This window comes from Vidua chalybeata, chromosome 1 (assembly GCF_026979565.1).
Source record: "Vidua chalybeata isolate OUT-0048 chromosome 1, bVidCha1 merged haplotype, whole genome shotgun sequence".
Taxonomy (NCBI): Eukaryota; Metazoa; Chordata; class Aves; order Passeriformes; family Viduidae; genus Vidua; species Vidua chalybeata.
In genome coordinates, this window is record NC_071530.1 from 39,666,053 (window position 1) to 39,682,829 (window position 16,777).

General features: G+C 37.0%; 1 protein-coding gene across 5 annotated transcripts in view; it reads right to left on the minus strand.

Annotated features, from left to right (window-relative positions):
- SLC4A7 (solute carrier family 4 member 7) overlaps window positions 1-16,777 on the minus strand; it is a 92,209-nt gene that overhangs the window by 46,911 nt on the left and 28,521 nt on the right. For all 5 annotated transcript variants that reach the window (XR_008429547.1, XM_053936349.1, XM_053936340.1 and 2 more), the window contains exon 2: window positions 9,654-9,735. Coding sequence is in view for 4 of the 5 variants with exons in the window: in XM_053936349.1 (XP_053792324.1) it covers window positions 9,654-9,735 (82 nt within the window). In the remaining variant the exon portion in view is untranslated. The remainder of the gene's footprint in view (window positions 1-9,653; window positions 9,736-16,777) is intronic.

Consider the following 16,777-nt stretch of genomic DNA (forward strand, 5'->3'; position numbering starts at 1 on the left):
GAGTTTCTTCCAACAATACCCAGCCCCCGCCCGGCAGCCTGACCTCTGCCCTCCATGACTGCTATGCACAATGCAATTCCCAGAGAAATTAATGCCAATGTGACACCTATAAATCACTGGACTTGGTATATAATGTGATCGGGGGGCATCATTAACAATGGTCATGTTGCTGATGCCATCATGATACAATAATCTTATGCATAGGGAAAGCAAAAGTATGAGGTTCAAAAATAACTCAATTACTCACCACATTCCACTCAAAGCTACAACTGAGTGAGCCACAACTCACTGCAAATGCTGTTACTATGCCTGTTAGGGTTTCTGTTTTATTTTATATATTCAATTAGCAGGTATCAAACTACAGTTTAAATATACACAGTTCTATTTGTTGCCAAAGTGCTGAATTTTTTGCAGGAACTGTTTCTTCCTAAGAGAAACTCTAGCACACTTACAGTAATAGAGCATTTTAAATAATTGCTTGTTTTAATATTGTGAATAAGACAAAAAAACAACCTTGAAGGAATCTGATACTGTTCAGGATTTTACTACCTGAGAAATAAGAACTTCCACAGTTTGGTCTCTTGGTGTTCCCACAAATAAGAGACAAAAATCCCTCACAGATTTTCCAAGGATCTCCATCTTAAACAATATACCTTGCTAGTGCAAAAACTGGCATTTGTAATAGTGTGACCATTTCCACAGTCAAAGTCCATGTTGCTGCATGGAGGAGAGGAGGAAATTATGAGTCTATCTCCTTTTACCTAATTGTACTGTGACAGAACTTTTTTCTTTTTTTTTTTTTTTTTTTTTTTTTTTTTTCAGTAGAAAAGTTTGGAGGAGAGCAGATATGCCTGCAAAGACATAGGTAAAAGCTATGGAAAACTGAGCTGAAATAAACAACAAACAGGAGATGTTTTTAAACAACCTGTGTCCACAGCAAATGGCTTTTACTATCACAGAACCACAGAATTGTGTCCAGGTGCCTCACAGCTGCCTCAAGCACATCAAGCAGGCACTGCCAAGTTAGTAACCTGAATGGTCAGTCCACAACCTACAACATTTCATATTGCTGTTCCACTCCGAAAGGAAGATTTAAAGGAAGCACCTTCTGGCTACCCAAACAAATGAGGGTCTCACAGAGACAGTAACTAGTCTAGCCATGGGTTACTAACCTGCCCTTCAGCCCACACTGCCCAGAAGCCACTACTGTGAGACTATTTCCTCACGTAGACATGGTCTTGCAGGCAAATGTAAGCCAAGAATACCTTCCCCAAAACACTTCTGTATATGCAAAGTGTTCAGACATCTGCAATGGTATTTTAGGACTAATATGAAATGTTAATAAGTAAATGATTTTCAGCATTTATAAAGTAAAATGGATCACAATCCAATGTAATTCCATTAGAATAAGTTTAAGAAAAAATATGACGTTGACAAAAAGCCTCTGAAATATTTTTCAGAGCAAGCAGTGAGGGTGGCAGTACAATAGACTAACAAAGAAAATTTTACCTACAGCAAACCAAAGCTTATGAGTGCACCTGACTGTTCCTTAGGAAAAGGGACCTTCATTCTGATATCGAAGTCATAAAGACATTTCAACTACTGTCTAGAAAATCCAAAACTACTGCTGTTGAGTATACTGTCATGATTACCCAAAACCATGTTACAGACACATTCAACTCCAAAAGTGGGCCAAAACTACATATTAAAATTGGACAAGCTTAACTTTGATTCTAACTCAACAAAGCAAAGCATTGAGAAGCCTTCTAAAAATAAGATAGCTGCACTTTGTAGGTCTCTGTTTCCTTAAGTTTCATTATTCAGATAGGAGTAATAATGTTTGCAGATGGACAGATAAATATTTACTTGCAAATATAATTTACAAGGAAAAGCAAAATGAAACAAAACCATGGCCATTTTTTTTCCTTTATTCCATGTGAATTGGGTGAAACAAGTTATGATATTTTTCAGAAAATTTTTGTCTGGCCAAAAAAACCAAACCTAAACAAACTAAAAAAACAGACCTTCATGAAAGGCAATTAATATAAAATTAATATATCATCAGTGAAAGCAATGGAAAGAAACTTAACTCTAAAAAGGCTGGGATTTAAGCATCAGGTGTTATTTTTACAAGGGACACAACGTTTACTTGAATATTGTGTTTAAAAAGTTCCAAAGGCACTTTATGTGACCTTCAAAGCTTTATTCACGGAAATGTCTGTAGCACAGTACCACTTTCAAACAAAGCTTCTTACAGAATTACTATAAACCAATAATCAATAGAATTAGTAGACTGCCCAATACTAATTTTAGTAATACAAAGCTCATTTTAATCCAACATGACTTTATCCAAGCTTAGCTGTTCAAATCCACTGAGAGTATTTACTACTTAAGGCCTTTATCAATATGAAACAAACTTAAGTGTTAGGATCTTGAAGCGTGTCTCCATCACATGGTTGATCTCTGATCACATGGTTGGTCTCACTCCAAAAGCCAGTTTGGGTAAAGTCCTATAACATTTACAGAAAAGAAAATGCTCTACATTTCCTGATTTCTCCCCAGAGCTTCTATGAAAATGGTAATAGAAGACTTCTGATGTCTGAGAAAGATTAACAAAAATGCCCTGATGTCACTAGGCCTTCTCTTTTCACACAGAACCTTCTCTTTTCTTTGGCTAGATGCCTTTAAAGCTTCATAGAAAGGACATTGTTCTCCATCTTAACAAGGAACAGCAAAGGAAATCAAGTTTGTATCTATGTGGATTCTCAAACCCTGCTACTTAGAAATTTGAACTAAGAGCAATCATAGATTAATGATGCATGTAAGGACCATCTGGAGGTGAGCTACCTGGTCCAACCTTGCTCAAAGTACAGCCAACTTCAAAGCTGAAGCCATGGTTTTGATCAGTTTAGTTAGGATGACAGCCATCCTTTTAGTAATTTTAAGGATATATATTCTACAGCCTATTTAGGCAACCTATACCAACCTACAGCAACACATTGCCTGAAAAAAAAAAGAAAAAAATCCTAATATCCTAAATCCAACTATCACTTCCAATATAGCATCTTCTGTTATCCCCCTCATCCTTTCAACAATGTACCAGTGTGACCCCACCTTCCCAATAAACTCTCAAGTCTGCTGAAGACTAAAACTTTGTGACAAAAATTACTGTTTTTTTCTGAAAATCTTCAAATAATAATCTGAAGATGGATAATTTATTTTATACAGAAACCTTTTTTTAATCAAATAATGTCATAATCTATTTCATTCTAGCACAGAGCATTCCAGTATGGAAAATCCAGAGTATCTGCAAGAGAGATCTTAATCCATTCCTTAAGATCAAAAAACAGGGAAGAAATCCAGCTGTTTGATGTCTTAACTCACATCTCCAAATGCATTACCCTAGTAGGAAAGATCTGGAACACAGCATCTCATTCCTTGGTATTAATTTCCCTTACATCACAGAGAAAACTTGTATGCACAAAAATAAGCTCAATGCAATCTACAAGCACAACTTCTTGTGACCTTTTCTGTCACAAGACTGCTCTGAAGGTAGAAGCACAAAAATGGGAAAAAGTAGGTGCATGGAAGAAGTAAGAGTGAGAACAAAAGTGTCTTTTCTTGCTCTTAAAATTTTCAGAGCCCATAGGACTTCTCCAAATATTCTTGGTTCTGGTAAAACTTAAGGAACAAGAACAATGCCTCTACATACACACACACACCCTTATTTATTTATAATGAAAAATTACTGAAGTCACTAATTCACAAAAAAATACTTCTGCTATGCTAATTTTCTAATTTAAAATAATGCCCTATTTCTGAAGGATACAATTAAATGCACAAATTAGTATTGATAGTGAAATTCCTGGCGTAAGAAAGAAACTAAATGTTTCAGAACAGCATTTTTCACTTCATAAACTTCTCATGCACATTCCCAAGGAAGAGTCAAATAATTTTCTACAGAATTAATGTATCAAAAGTGAATATAAAATGATTTAATACAATCTTGGTCTTCCACACATCAACTGACTACTAAGAAGTTCTTTAATTACCAAGGATTCTTCTTGTTAAATGAACTATTTAACTAAAGCTATCTCTTGCTCTCAGAATTAAACATTTGAGATAAAATTTTCTAACTGAACCTGTAGAAAGAAGTAAAGAAAATTCTTCCACCGGATAGCTGCATGCCATGACTGAAACCCAAAAGTTCTCCACAGTACAGCATATTTTAGAATCCAGTACACAACCTGGGCTGTACTCTGAAATCTCCTGCTGCTCCTAGCAATTAGGTCTGAGAATACACCCTTTATACTTGAACTGCTAAAACTGAGAAGCACAATCCCAAACCATAGTTAGTACAGCACAGGGTAAAGTGTTCAGGAAGAATGTTTTCTCACTACTTGACAAAGATTGGGATATCATACTGACAGAAACAGTAAATGCCAGATTTCTCATTATACACAGAAGTGATTTTTTTCTGACTTAAAACCAAATGAGTTCATAGGGGCAGTCATAGAGAAAAATGCAGTGAATACTTCTATTAGACACAATCAACAATATTCAGGAAGGCATTATCAGCAACAATATTAGACATGCAGGTAGAAACAGTAGTAGGAAAAGCTTAGTGCTGGGTGGCAGTGCCACACAGGGATCCTGGCACAGACTTCCACCTGTGGCTCACTGCCAGCACCCTTCTCCCTTGCCAGGGAAAGGAGCCAGCCCTCGGTACTGATGGGAGGAAGGACAAGCCGTCCCTGCACTGCACAGCCAAGCCAGACCAGAGGTGGGCCCCACACTTTATCCAAGCTGAGGATCCTTGGGCCAGCTCGCCTCTGCACCAGAGCTCAGGAAAAAGGATACACATACAAGGTCATTTCAAAGACTTGTTTCTGTTGGAGGAGAGAAAACCTAGAAATAAGCAATTCAACTGGAAGTCCCATTAACATTCAAGACTAGCCCTTTGTCCACTAAACACAACATAAAACCACAGAATGGTTTGGGTTGCAATGGATCTTAAAGATCACAAGTTCCCATCCCCCTGGTAAAGACACAAGGCTTCCACAATCTAACACTGTTCTTGTAAAGTATTTCATAAGAAACTTCTGAAATGAAAATTTTCTGACTTCATCAATGGGTCACAAATACATTGTCATAACAAATTTAATCATACCCCTCTTTTGTACAAGTGCTTAAATGGATTGGTTTGCCAAATGCATATATTGATATTTATGGAAGGAATCTTCTGCTTCACAGAAGGGCTACTCATTCCTGAGAAGAAGTCAAACTCTCTTTTTTTATTTATTTTGTAAATTAAATAAAAGGTAAACTTACAAGTTTAAACTGCTATGAAACAGTAGCTTTCAGTAAACTGTAAATAGAGAAAACATCCATTCAGAAATAGTTCTAATATCCAAAAAAGCACAAAGCGGCTGTGCGTTACAAACCCAGGATGCAACAGCACAAGTTTAGTCAATTTTTGGAACTGATTTTTAAGGGAATAAAAAAAGGAAAAGGTTATGGAAGGTCATCAAAAAGTAATAGGTTGCAGAATAAAGCAGTCTCTTCTGCCTCATGTCAAAAATTTGATATTTGAGTGATCTGCAAGTTTTGCTGTAAGTTTACTTGCAAGTTTACTCCAAGTTTTGGTTTGTGCTGTTTGGTAGAACTTCAGTTTTATGACCATATTACTTAAATAATAATTTTATGTGTGTTTCAGATGATAAAACTGTTATAGTTTGTAGTTAGCTGTCTTTTTACAAAATTTCTGATGCAGTCAGAACAAAAACATTACATATTGTTCTCTTAAGTAAAAGAAGTTTGGGGAAAAAATCATTAGGACACACTTTAAAAAAGCTTCAAATCGTGAAACACTTGTACAGCAAGTCTTCTACTTAGATACACGATATTTCACCTAAGGGGAGAAAAAATACAGGATTATTTGATTACTTGTCCTTGTAAACTAAGATTAAGTGAAAACCACAGTTCTTTTCTTAAATAAAAATTAAGGATCATCAAGGTATAAGAGATAATAGGGTCACTTAAAATGTAAACATTACTTACACCTGACACAGGATAATGTATGAGTAGATAGCTATTAAACCATCTTAAATCTTGAAAGCTGGTGCTTTTATGTGGATTTATGCCACAGAAAACTAGTCTACCAAGACATACATTCCTGACCTCAAGGTTGTTTCTGGAACAAAACCCCTGCTATGTGTAAACTGCTTATCTTTGTTATGCCTGCTAAGAGTAACAGAATGTATCCCTTTTTCCTTACACTTTATCTAGCAAATGTATCCTCAAATCAAGGTTGAAAAGTAGCTACACATTTTAAAAGATGCAAGCTTGTAGTATCAAGCCAGTCCAAGTTAAGTTTTCCTTAAACATCATTTAACAAAAAATACCTTTTACAGATCAAATAAAGATCACATGAAATACCTCTGCCATTAATATGCTTGCCTTACTTCCAACTCCTGGGTTACTTTGTTATTACTCTCATTCACTGCAGCTCAAAGAACCTGGCATCAAGCTAAGAACATTAGGTGCTCTTAAAAAAGGTTATTTTAAGATGTTATTCCCTTTTCTAGCTCTTCTGTAAACTGACATTTCTTAATTCAAAATAAGGCCTTACAGCTTCAGTAAAGTGCAGTACCTTTATTTAGTACACACACAGTCTGCCCACAATTGCAGTTTACCATCTCTAACCATTCCTCTTTTATGGGAAGAGTGTTACAAAACAAGAAGCCTGTGCCTAACCTTTCTAACCTAAACACTGTCACTCCAGACAGGTACCACACTCTGCCAGCCACCATAAATAGAATGCAGAGCTTGAGAAGCTCCAAGACCGAGATCTATCTTCCCCTTCAGCATTTGTTTCTCTTTCCATTAATATTTCATCACAAAATTTCCAGAACGTACACCACCAAGAAACTGACAACACCAAGACATCTTCCCTTTAACTAAAGGGAGCAAAATTATGCCTTCTACTTTGTCAAACCTATCAACATTTGTTTGTACATACTTTAAAGACATTAAGTATCACCTGTCCATGTGGGCCCTAAAAAGTGTGGTGCTTCACACCAGAGCTGAACTCAATTCGCTGCTTGCTGACTCTCCTTGAAAGGACATCGATGCATACTTCTGTAAAGGTTCAAAATTCGTAGTACTCCTTTTCAAGTCACCAGAAACACATATTGAAAGACTAGACTGAAATAGTTTAAAGTCCTAAAACACTTCCAATACCCAATGCTTTAGTACAGGGCTTCCCAAACCTACAAGAAAATGTTCATGTCAGAAACAAAAAATAATGCTAGTTTGAATTGTTTTACTGTTTGCAGCCAACAATCTCAATTCTCCCCTTGTAGGATTTTGATACCAGAATTAGAAACAAAACCTAACAATTCCACATACCTACTTTCATGACAATAGCTTATAAATAACGAACTCTTAAACAGAGCTATAAGTTCACATAAATTTATCCTCTAGAACATCCTGAGTTTGAAGAATCTCTGAGACACTAACTATATGAGTTGAACCATCACACTTACATACCTTTTCCTCTTTCATAAAGGAAAGAAAAAACGTTTTGTTCTTTGGAACAGTTTTCACTTTGATAAAAATCAAATGATATGGTGTCTCTCCCTTGCTCCATTCTATCAATAAAAAATTTAATTCTTACAAACATACAGGATACTAAAAAATATATGTGAGCACCAAGAATAATTCCTATTTATGTGAAAAAATGTGTACCTATATACAGCTTCACGTATGTGATAATGCTACTGGAAAACATTTTTTTTTGTCAGATACTTCTTATTAGTTATTTGTTAAACGTCTGTATAGCCAGCCCCCTCTTGCATTGAGATACAAACACTGGGCCACTCCAAAATGAGTGAGGGAGTGAAAGGAAAGATAAGGTGCATGGCTAAGAGCAAGGTGAGGACAGTGAGATCTCAACTCCTCCTTTCAAAAATGCTTATGTTGACTCAAATGTTCATTGGACAGCAGTCTACATTTCACCTTAATTTATTCTTTGGCTATAGGTAAGACAGGGGTATTTTCCATAGCAGTCATCCAAGTGCTTAAATTGCCTCAAGCAGTCTAAGCCACTGCCTTCCCACCCAGTATCTTGATTAACTGCAGTGCTGTACGAGCTGAAGCACTCCTACAAGAATGTGCTTTGAAAGAGACTGGGGAAGTGATCTGGCTGCACGTTCCCATGTCATTCTTTGTGGTCGAGGCATTACAGCTGCTAAGGCTGCTGCCTCCAACACTGCTCCAGCTGGATGCCTGCTTCCCCTTAACCCCTGCCTCCTTGCAAAACATACACACACTTTTTCTGGGTCATCTCCCGAGAAAAGCAAGAGAAAGAAATTAAGGAGGAGGAGACAGCTTAAATCTCCACTGAAGATTCAACTGCAGAAACAGCCAATGCAGTGGCTTCCCTACAGCAGAACCCCATCTAAAACCAGCATTGTCACAGCCTCCACTGCTGCATCTGTCAGCCTCAGCTTCCTTCCTCTGCTCAGCTCTGCCACACATCCATCTGTGTGGCATTTTGGGTGCTCAACAGCTGAGATCTTGACCATCTTCCTTTGTGAGACTGTTAAACTCTCCAATGGCTTAACAGACCTAGCTGGGCTTCTGGTTTGGTCAGGCCGACAGAAGTGTTAGCACAAGACAGAAAACACTAACAGACTGAAGGGAACAGATCAAGAGTATGACTGCAACAGCAGCAAACAACTTTAATCACTTTAAACTGTCTCCTGTTATACCACAGTATGAGAAAAATGTCACAGCAACCTAAATCAATCTTTCTTAGCCAGAAACTGCTGCCATTACGGTTTTCCAGTGTGATGAAGCAGTAAGAGTCAGTACAACTCAGTGAATCGACTGCCTTCTAGCATCCTGCAAATGTTAATTAAGCTTCAGAGCATTCCATGTGAAAGGCAAATAATGAAGACTTTAACATTGAATCTCCCTAATCTTTTCTTTGTTCATTAAGTAGCATCCATGAATCCTCATCCCAAACTGATTTGTTTTCAAGCAAGAAAAAAAGAAATGTCTTAGATGAAATATCTAATTTTACATTCTGTTACATTAAACTAAGTAATTGCTAAATGTGGGATCCCGAGACAAATAATGAAGACTACCATAACACTTTACTGATAGCAGATGGTGGAAGATACAGTTTACTATGGAACCAGAGGGATAGTTACATGTCTGTTCAGACTCTCAGTATTTGAAGTCCATGACCACAATCACAAGGATACTTAACTTTCAGAAAAGAAAACAAACATCTCCCTCATGACCCCTGTTTCCTGACTTTTCATTCTGCAGAACGTGACATCATTCATGCTGGAAAATTACTTACCAACAGGAATAATTTTTTTCAAACCTAAGTCTAAGAAGCAAGCTTTCCTTGGAAGGCTTCAATAATTTTTTTTTTTTTTTTGTGACAGACTAGAACAGTGGATATTTACCAGAATACACAGAGACAAAACAGGGCAGGTCATCTCTGCCTTTCACCAGTTTTACTCCCAGAATTTCATGACAGCCATAAAATTTTGATTCCTTTTAGCAAGGAAAATTCATCTTTTCTCCCTAGACAAAAAAATGCATGTGAAGCAAACACAAAACCACCACAAACTTACTCTCTAGTTCTTCTTTCTCAAAATTTGTATTGATAGTAGAGCTGATTTTGCCCATATCCACAACAGCTTCTTCATCATGACCCTGAAGAAACAAGACACAAGTTTAAGTTACAACTAAATAGAACTACTTTTTTCCTAAATTCCTAAATATGTTCTGAAATAGTATGTCGCCACTGAAAACCTACCCATCCAGTTTTTCAAGAAAACATTACCCTGCATTGAAAGAAAAGGGAGTAAATCAATAGGCAGGCTAAATACCATAAAATTTCCTTCTGCAATGCTGTTGGATTTCATTGTATCAACAATCAGGACAAATATTTCAATAGTGCAGTATTCTTTTAGCTTTTTATTCAACAGCAATCAATCTACTTCAATGAAATAACTGGTAAATTTATAAAAAGATACCGAAGTTAATATTGAGAGATCTCAAGCTCTTCTCTTCAGGGGCAATTCCTGTGTGAGATTTTCCAGCACAAATAAGAAGCTTTTTTAAACAAAGGGGTAGCAAAAAGGTTAGGTTATGCAATCTAAGGTCCTTCCCAGAACAACAGCTCTGGAAATATCAAAATAACTGCTTCATTCAGGTTTCAACAGCCAGCTTGTTAACCTAATTCACTTTTTTTTTTTTTTTTTTTACCCATAAAGTTAAAAAGCAGCAGTTTCCAGCAGACCTTTTTAGCTTCCATTACTACTAAAACCACACTACTCATAATGTGCAGTATTTGAAACAGATATAGGGTTACCTCTAAACACGTCCTCTAATCATAGTTAGCACATCGCTAAAGCAGACCTTAAAACTGCCTTTTGCTCAGTCTTGACAAAAATGAAGTAACTGAATAGTAGAAATCTCAAGCCCATCTCAGACTTGACATCAAAACAACATTAAAGATGTCTTTCTGCACATAATGCCTTTGCATTCCTTAGAATAAAGTTCACTTTTCACAGCTCACAAATTACAGCCTCCTGAAGGAGCTGGTTCTCCAAAAGAACAACTGCCTAAAGGCAGTTTCACATCCAAATATAAGGGCAAGGCTAAATGCTAAAGAATAACTGTCCCTGATCTTTCTGCTCCCTTGGGCACACACTTTTTCCCGTAAGTCAGACCTAACCATCATGAAATCAGATAAAAAGCGCTTAAGAAGCGGTATGGTTTCTTTGTTGTTTGTTTGGGGGGCTTCTTTAGCTTTTTTATAACAATTTGATTCATTTTCCATTGGATCAGCTCACCAAAGTGACTCCTCTTGTGGCCATGTGACAGCCAGATCCACCACAAGTTTATCTGCTTGATCACTGCTTCTAGCAGCATATACATTGGTCTGATGCATTTACATCAATCCACAGAGGATCTGTGATAATGGGTTCATGAGGGAAAAACAGAAGCCTAAATCAGGAGTCTTACAGAAACTGAGAACCCTAACAGTGATGACATTCACCTAAACTTTGGTCTTAGAATTATGCAATTGCTTTATATATAGAACAAGTTTGTCACCTCACAGAAAAAGTGGCAAGGGTGAAAAGTAACATACCTGTGTGTAACAGGTACAAGCTAAAACACACTGTATCAACTCCCACTCACAAAAAAAAAAATTGAACCCAGAACTCCTTGATCTTAACAAAAAATATATTTATTATAGTATATTGTGTGCATATACACAAAAAAATTAAGTATTTAACTACTGAGGAAAGAAGATTAAAGAATATGAAGATGACAAGCACCACATGCTGGGAAAAAAATTCTGATGAGGTTCAAAAAAAGGTTAGATGCAGCTAGACCACAAAAAACCAAAAGCAGCTGGCACTATGTAAATAAACAAAAACACAAGAGGAAAGAGTAGCATGTGGCAGAATGAACCTCTGAAAACTAAATACAAGTCAATTCTGAGCTGTGTCCCTGAAAATAGGATTTTCAAGAAAGGCATTATACAGTAACCTAACTTTGTCAGTACTGATGCATTGTAGTGACAGTAGAATTTTGCAAGCAGGTTAGAAAAATCAAAACTCTATACACTCCACAGAGTTACAATTTCAAAAATTGAGGCGGTATCTGTTGGGCAAGACTGTGAACATGTTCCAAGGACCTGGTAATAAAAAAGTGGTTGAAATTTTTCAAGTGTCATGGTAATAAGATGGGAGGGGAGTATGGGGGGAAATAGTATATTCCTGTCTCCTACACACCAAAATTGAGCATACTGTTGTACATTCCTGCTCACAGAAACAGATACACACAGTAGGCATGTTACCATAAAATTCCAAGTAGAGATGGAAGCAGATGGAAGAATTACAAATCCTTTGAACTACCTTAAATGTTTTTTTTATATCTGAGTAGGAAAAAAAAAAAACCCTAGTAATAGGAAAACTGCTATCAAAACCTGTTCCACAATTAGCTTCATGGTTACAGCCACAGACTCCTGAAAAATCCTGTACCTAAACACACTCATCCTCAGCAGTCCTTTTAGGACACTTGAAATCTTGCCAAACACACAGTTTTTGAGCAATAAAGGAAGAAAGAGTTTTTCTCCAGATGATAGAAACAACTGCATTGCCAGTAGAAAACTGCATACACACCGTGAAAAATATACACATAAGGAAAATTTTCATCTCCCAATAACATTTTGAAACTGGATTTGCTGTGTGCCCTACATCACATTATTAATTTTTATCACTCTTTGCTTTAGTAAAAGAAATTCTCTGCCAAACTCTTACATACAGAAACAGCCTTCAAAAACCATATCACGTGAAAGTAACATGTCTTTTAAGATTAGATTACAGGAAGGCATGTGTGCCCTTGCAAACCGTTCTGTCACTATCTCAAAGTACTCAACATATGCAAAGACTCTTCCAAGAATAAACCATTAATAACCACAAATATCATACATGAAGGAAGCATATCATTTACAACCTTTGTTCAGAAAAACACAAAGCTTCATTTTAACATACCTGTTTTGTGATGCCAAGAACAAATGCCAGTATAAGATACTTTTGCCTTAGGTCAGGTAAAAAATCAAAAATATTCAAATACATTATAAAGTCACTCTGAACTACAACTATTTCCTGGTTAAAAATAAAGTCTGTAGGGCATAGATTTCCAGTTATTATATAGATAATCTATCATGTCAGTTAAAGACACTGAAGGGAGGGAAAATTTTACAGTTGCCATTTCAGTTCTCTTGTCTACTTTCTGAACTTTTTACATAAACAAAGAACAGCGGGGATTATGGAAAATTTGTCAACTTCCCTGTTTTAGGCAGAGAATGATTGGAGCTTAAAGCAAATATTCCTGGGCAGTTTACCATTCGCTGCATGGGAAACTTTACATAGGACAATCCCACAGATGCCCAAATACAGCTGATGTAGACAACACAAAATAAAATTTAACACTAATTTAGAATGTATGTAACTTTCATTTTCAGTCAAAAGACAGAACAATTGAGAAGGGGAAAAAAAAACCAACATAAGCAGCAACCAAAGTGCCCTAGGGAGAGATTAAGCTTTCACCTCTGGTTTGCACTTTTTTTTCATAAAAAGGAGAAGGTAATTTATAAAAACTGAACAAACCCAGAGTATTTCTAAGGAAAAAAAAATAAAAAGTCTAGCACATTGTATTAAGATACACTAAGTGTACTTTTTCCTAACACCAGATTTCTGGATACTCATAAACATACTGCAGAAACAACCTCCAGTGTTACCTTTGTAATCAGCTAGAGGTGCCTGCATACACTAAAATCTGTGTTCTCAGCCTTCTGCAGTAAATTACACAAGACTTTCAAATACTCAGTGCTAGAGCAGACTCCCAGTTTTCAAGACCTCTGGTTTTCAAGTGTCTTTTCTCAGTCCATGAAAAAAGATTAATTCCCCCTTGCAGAAAACTAAGTACCAGAAATTGTTAACACTACTTATTTACCTTCTCAAACATTTGTAGTCATTTAGTTGAGTACACTTTTGGTATCTACCATATAAATGGTTTTTTCAATTATTATTGAATAAAGAGTCAATCCTAATTTGCATTAATTTTTATAGAAAGCCCTAAGTTTGGAAGAATTGACAACCTCCAGCAGCATGCGGTGGCCGCAGTCTCAAGGACTAGCATGAAGATGACGCATGGATTATTAAATCCAACAGCAAGTTTCCATTGTCATCTCTGCAAGCACTTCTCACCATGCAACTCACTTAACCTTGTGCAGTCACACACACGATTTCAGACAGGCATGCTGCCAAAGAGCATTACTGAATAACCACTTCCAAGACAGACAACTTGCTAGAAGCACATTTTTAAGGTACTTGAAATACAGTTCAATCAAGTCATTCTGGTGATAGACAGTGATCATAAATAGCTGATACAGCTAACTGTAAACCTTTGAAATCTATGAGCAATACAGTAATTGTGTTAAGAATAATTTGAGCTCAACATTTAAGACCATTACTTAGCTAAGTCAATGTTTATGTGCTCCATTTACATTTCCTCAGATTAAAGTTCTTCCCAGCAGAATCAAGGAGTGACTTGCAGTACCAGAAGGGACTGTATTACTGCTGATGAAAGTAAGTAGGGTTTAAGAGAGAGAACAAATAAACAAAAAAAACTCCACAAACACCACCATCCTTCCCTCTCCCCTCCTCCAAAAAATTACATTACAACTTCTACACTACAAAGAAGCTTCACTGCAGCATTTATTGAAGTAGATGCAAATAAAAAAAAAAAAAAAAAAAACAAAACCAAAAACCCAACACAAAAACCAACCCCAACTCAGGATGGGAGGGGGAGGAGCATACTCATATCAATGTTTTTCCTTTATGTATCTGCCCCTGGCCAACAGTTTAACACTTCTTATTTTAATAGTATTCTAATATAACTGCCTGTAGCATCCCAGTGGTCCTACATACTGCTTTGTGACTGTAACTGTATCTCAATTTCTCTGGCTTGAAGAGAAAGCAAAGGGTTCCCCTCTCATTCCCACAAGAACCCATGGATACATCTCTACTTTTGTAAGCACAAGAGATCTGGCAGACAGGATTTTGCTCTTAGGCTGGAATGTGGCACCAAGAAATCATTCCTCTCAAAACAGGAGCACACCCTGCTTACAGACCCAACTGGCAAACCTTTGTAGCACACTGCTGTAGATTTACCAAGATCAACAGCATATGAGTACTTGTACACAGTGCATTTTGCCTTTCACATCAGTTCTTCCTTCTTTCACCACCAGTAAGTACATAGGAGCAGGTCAGCTGGATCAAACCATCCATCAACATTCTGTCTGCAAGAGGAGACAACAGGAGGGGCCCTGTGCAAACTGGATCAGTGTCAATGGTGGCTTGACCTTAGGAAACATAGCCAAAGCAGGACTCTTGTTTTATTATCAGCCCTCCTTTGTGGGATGTCCATTCAGGAGACAGATATGACAGCCATCAAAAAAAAATCTCCAGTGTCAGAAACAAACCAAAAAATTAATTAACATAAGATTGTTGATATCGCTCTGCTTCCAAAATTAAGGTTTGGCTATAAAAAGGCATTAAAACCTTCATTTTGACCATGTATCTCAAAGATAACTGAAGAGGAACTACACAACCTCACTTTGCAAATGTATCGAGGTATGTGTGTCTACATCTATAAAGTATTTTAAAACTGAACTTTTTCAAAAATAGATAAACAAACTCACTTGTTTTGGTGGTCTGCATTTCTGTTCTAGGCATACATAATACTCCACATAGTCAGGAAATAAAATACATCTCAAATTTATAGAATGCACATACAACCCCCTCTCTATCCATTCGACCTCCCAGAGCTGCAAGTTAATAAGAACTAATGTTTCAGGGAGTAAAAAGCAGAAAAGACCAGTGTTGTAGACCCACAAAATTAGGAGATTAAGTCTACCAGGGATAGCAACCCTAGAAGGGAATGAAAAGAAACCAGAAAAGGTGTATTTATTAAGGTAATATCTGAATGCTATATGCAGAGTTGAATGACAATCACTCTACTTCAGGCAAGCATCAGGGGTACCCCATAGGTCTCCCATTGCTACCCACACACAGCACCAAGCAGCTTTAGTTAAAAGTGAGTAAATAGGAAGGGCTTGTAGATTTGGTGTACCTGCAGGAACAACTAACAGCAGCATTTGGTAAGTTCTAAATATATTGTTTTACTTCTCTTTCAGACTGATTCTGCTTTTAAACCAGAGGTAAGAGGTAAGATGAGCCCACAGTGGGCAGAAGGACAGGCACCTGTAGTTGCTGCTTCCTTGAAGGACAACCAGGATTAAAAAAAAAAAAAAAAAAAAAAAAAAAAAAAAAAAAAAAAATCAAACTTCTTCCTAAATAATAAGTGAAGATATTAGGCAGGCTATCAAACTGTTCAACTTTAGTTGATCCTACAGATGCATTTGAAGTAAGTTCTTTGGGCACAGTCTCTGTGCAACAATACTGTATCGTCAGAAGTTGCCAGTGATGAAACACTACCAGTTCTAAATCAAGCACATCAACCTAACAGCCAAGGAAAAATGCACCACATATAAATGAAGCCTGTCTCATTTTGTCATCGTACAATTTTTAGCTGGCCTTGCCCTCTAAATATATACAGATGAGAGCACAATTAATAATAATTCACAAACAGAACACTTGCCAGGTTTAAAATAGGAAGCATACTGTTGATGGATTCCCCCTTAGTTGTATTTTCTAAGGTCTCCTTTGCACAGGAACAGCTGCTTTCCAGAGTTTTCCCCCCCCTACTTTCTTAGCAGAGGGTATTGCTCAAGCACTACAGGAATGACTCTAGTTCAGCTCAATGGCTTTAGTGTCACCACACACCCCCCTTTTCCTGTGAATTTTACCTGTGCGTGTATAACTCCTATTTTACACTAGAATCCTCACATGTAAATGACAGCCCCTCCTAATCAAAGCTACACTCAGAGCCCCGCAGGAAGGTGTGACACTTAGATTTATTTCAGTAAGACCATAACTGTAACAGAAGAGGTTAGGGATACTTAGAAGTTTTTTTAGCCTACTAATCCTCTAATTAACTGTTCAGCTTACCTTACTAAATACATCTGACCAATCTGCTTCTAGAAGACTTATAATAAACACAGCAGCTCTACAAACCTTGTTTGGACAAGTATGTCCAAAAGATATCAACAGAC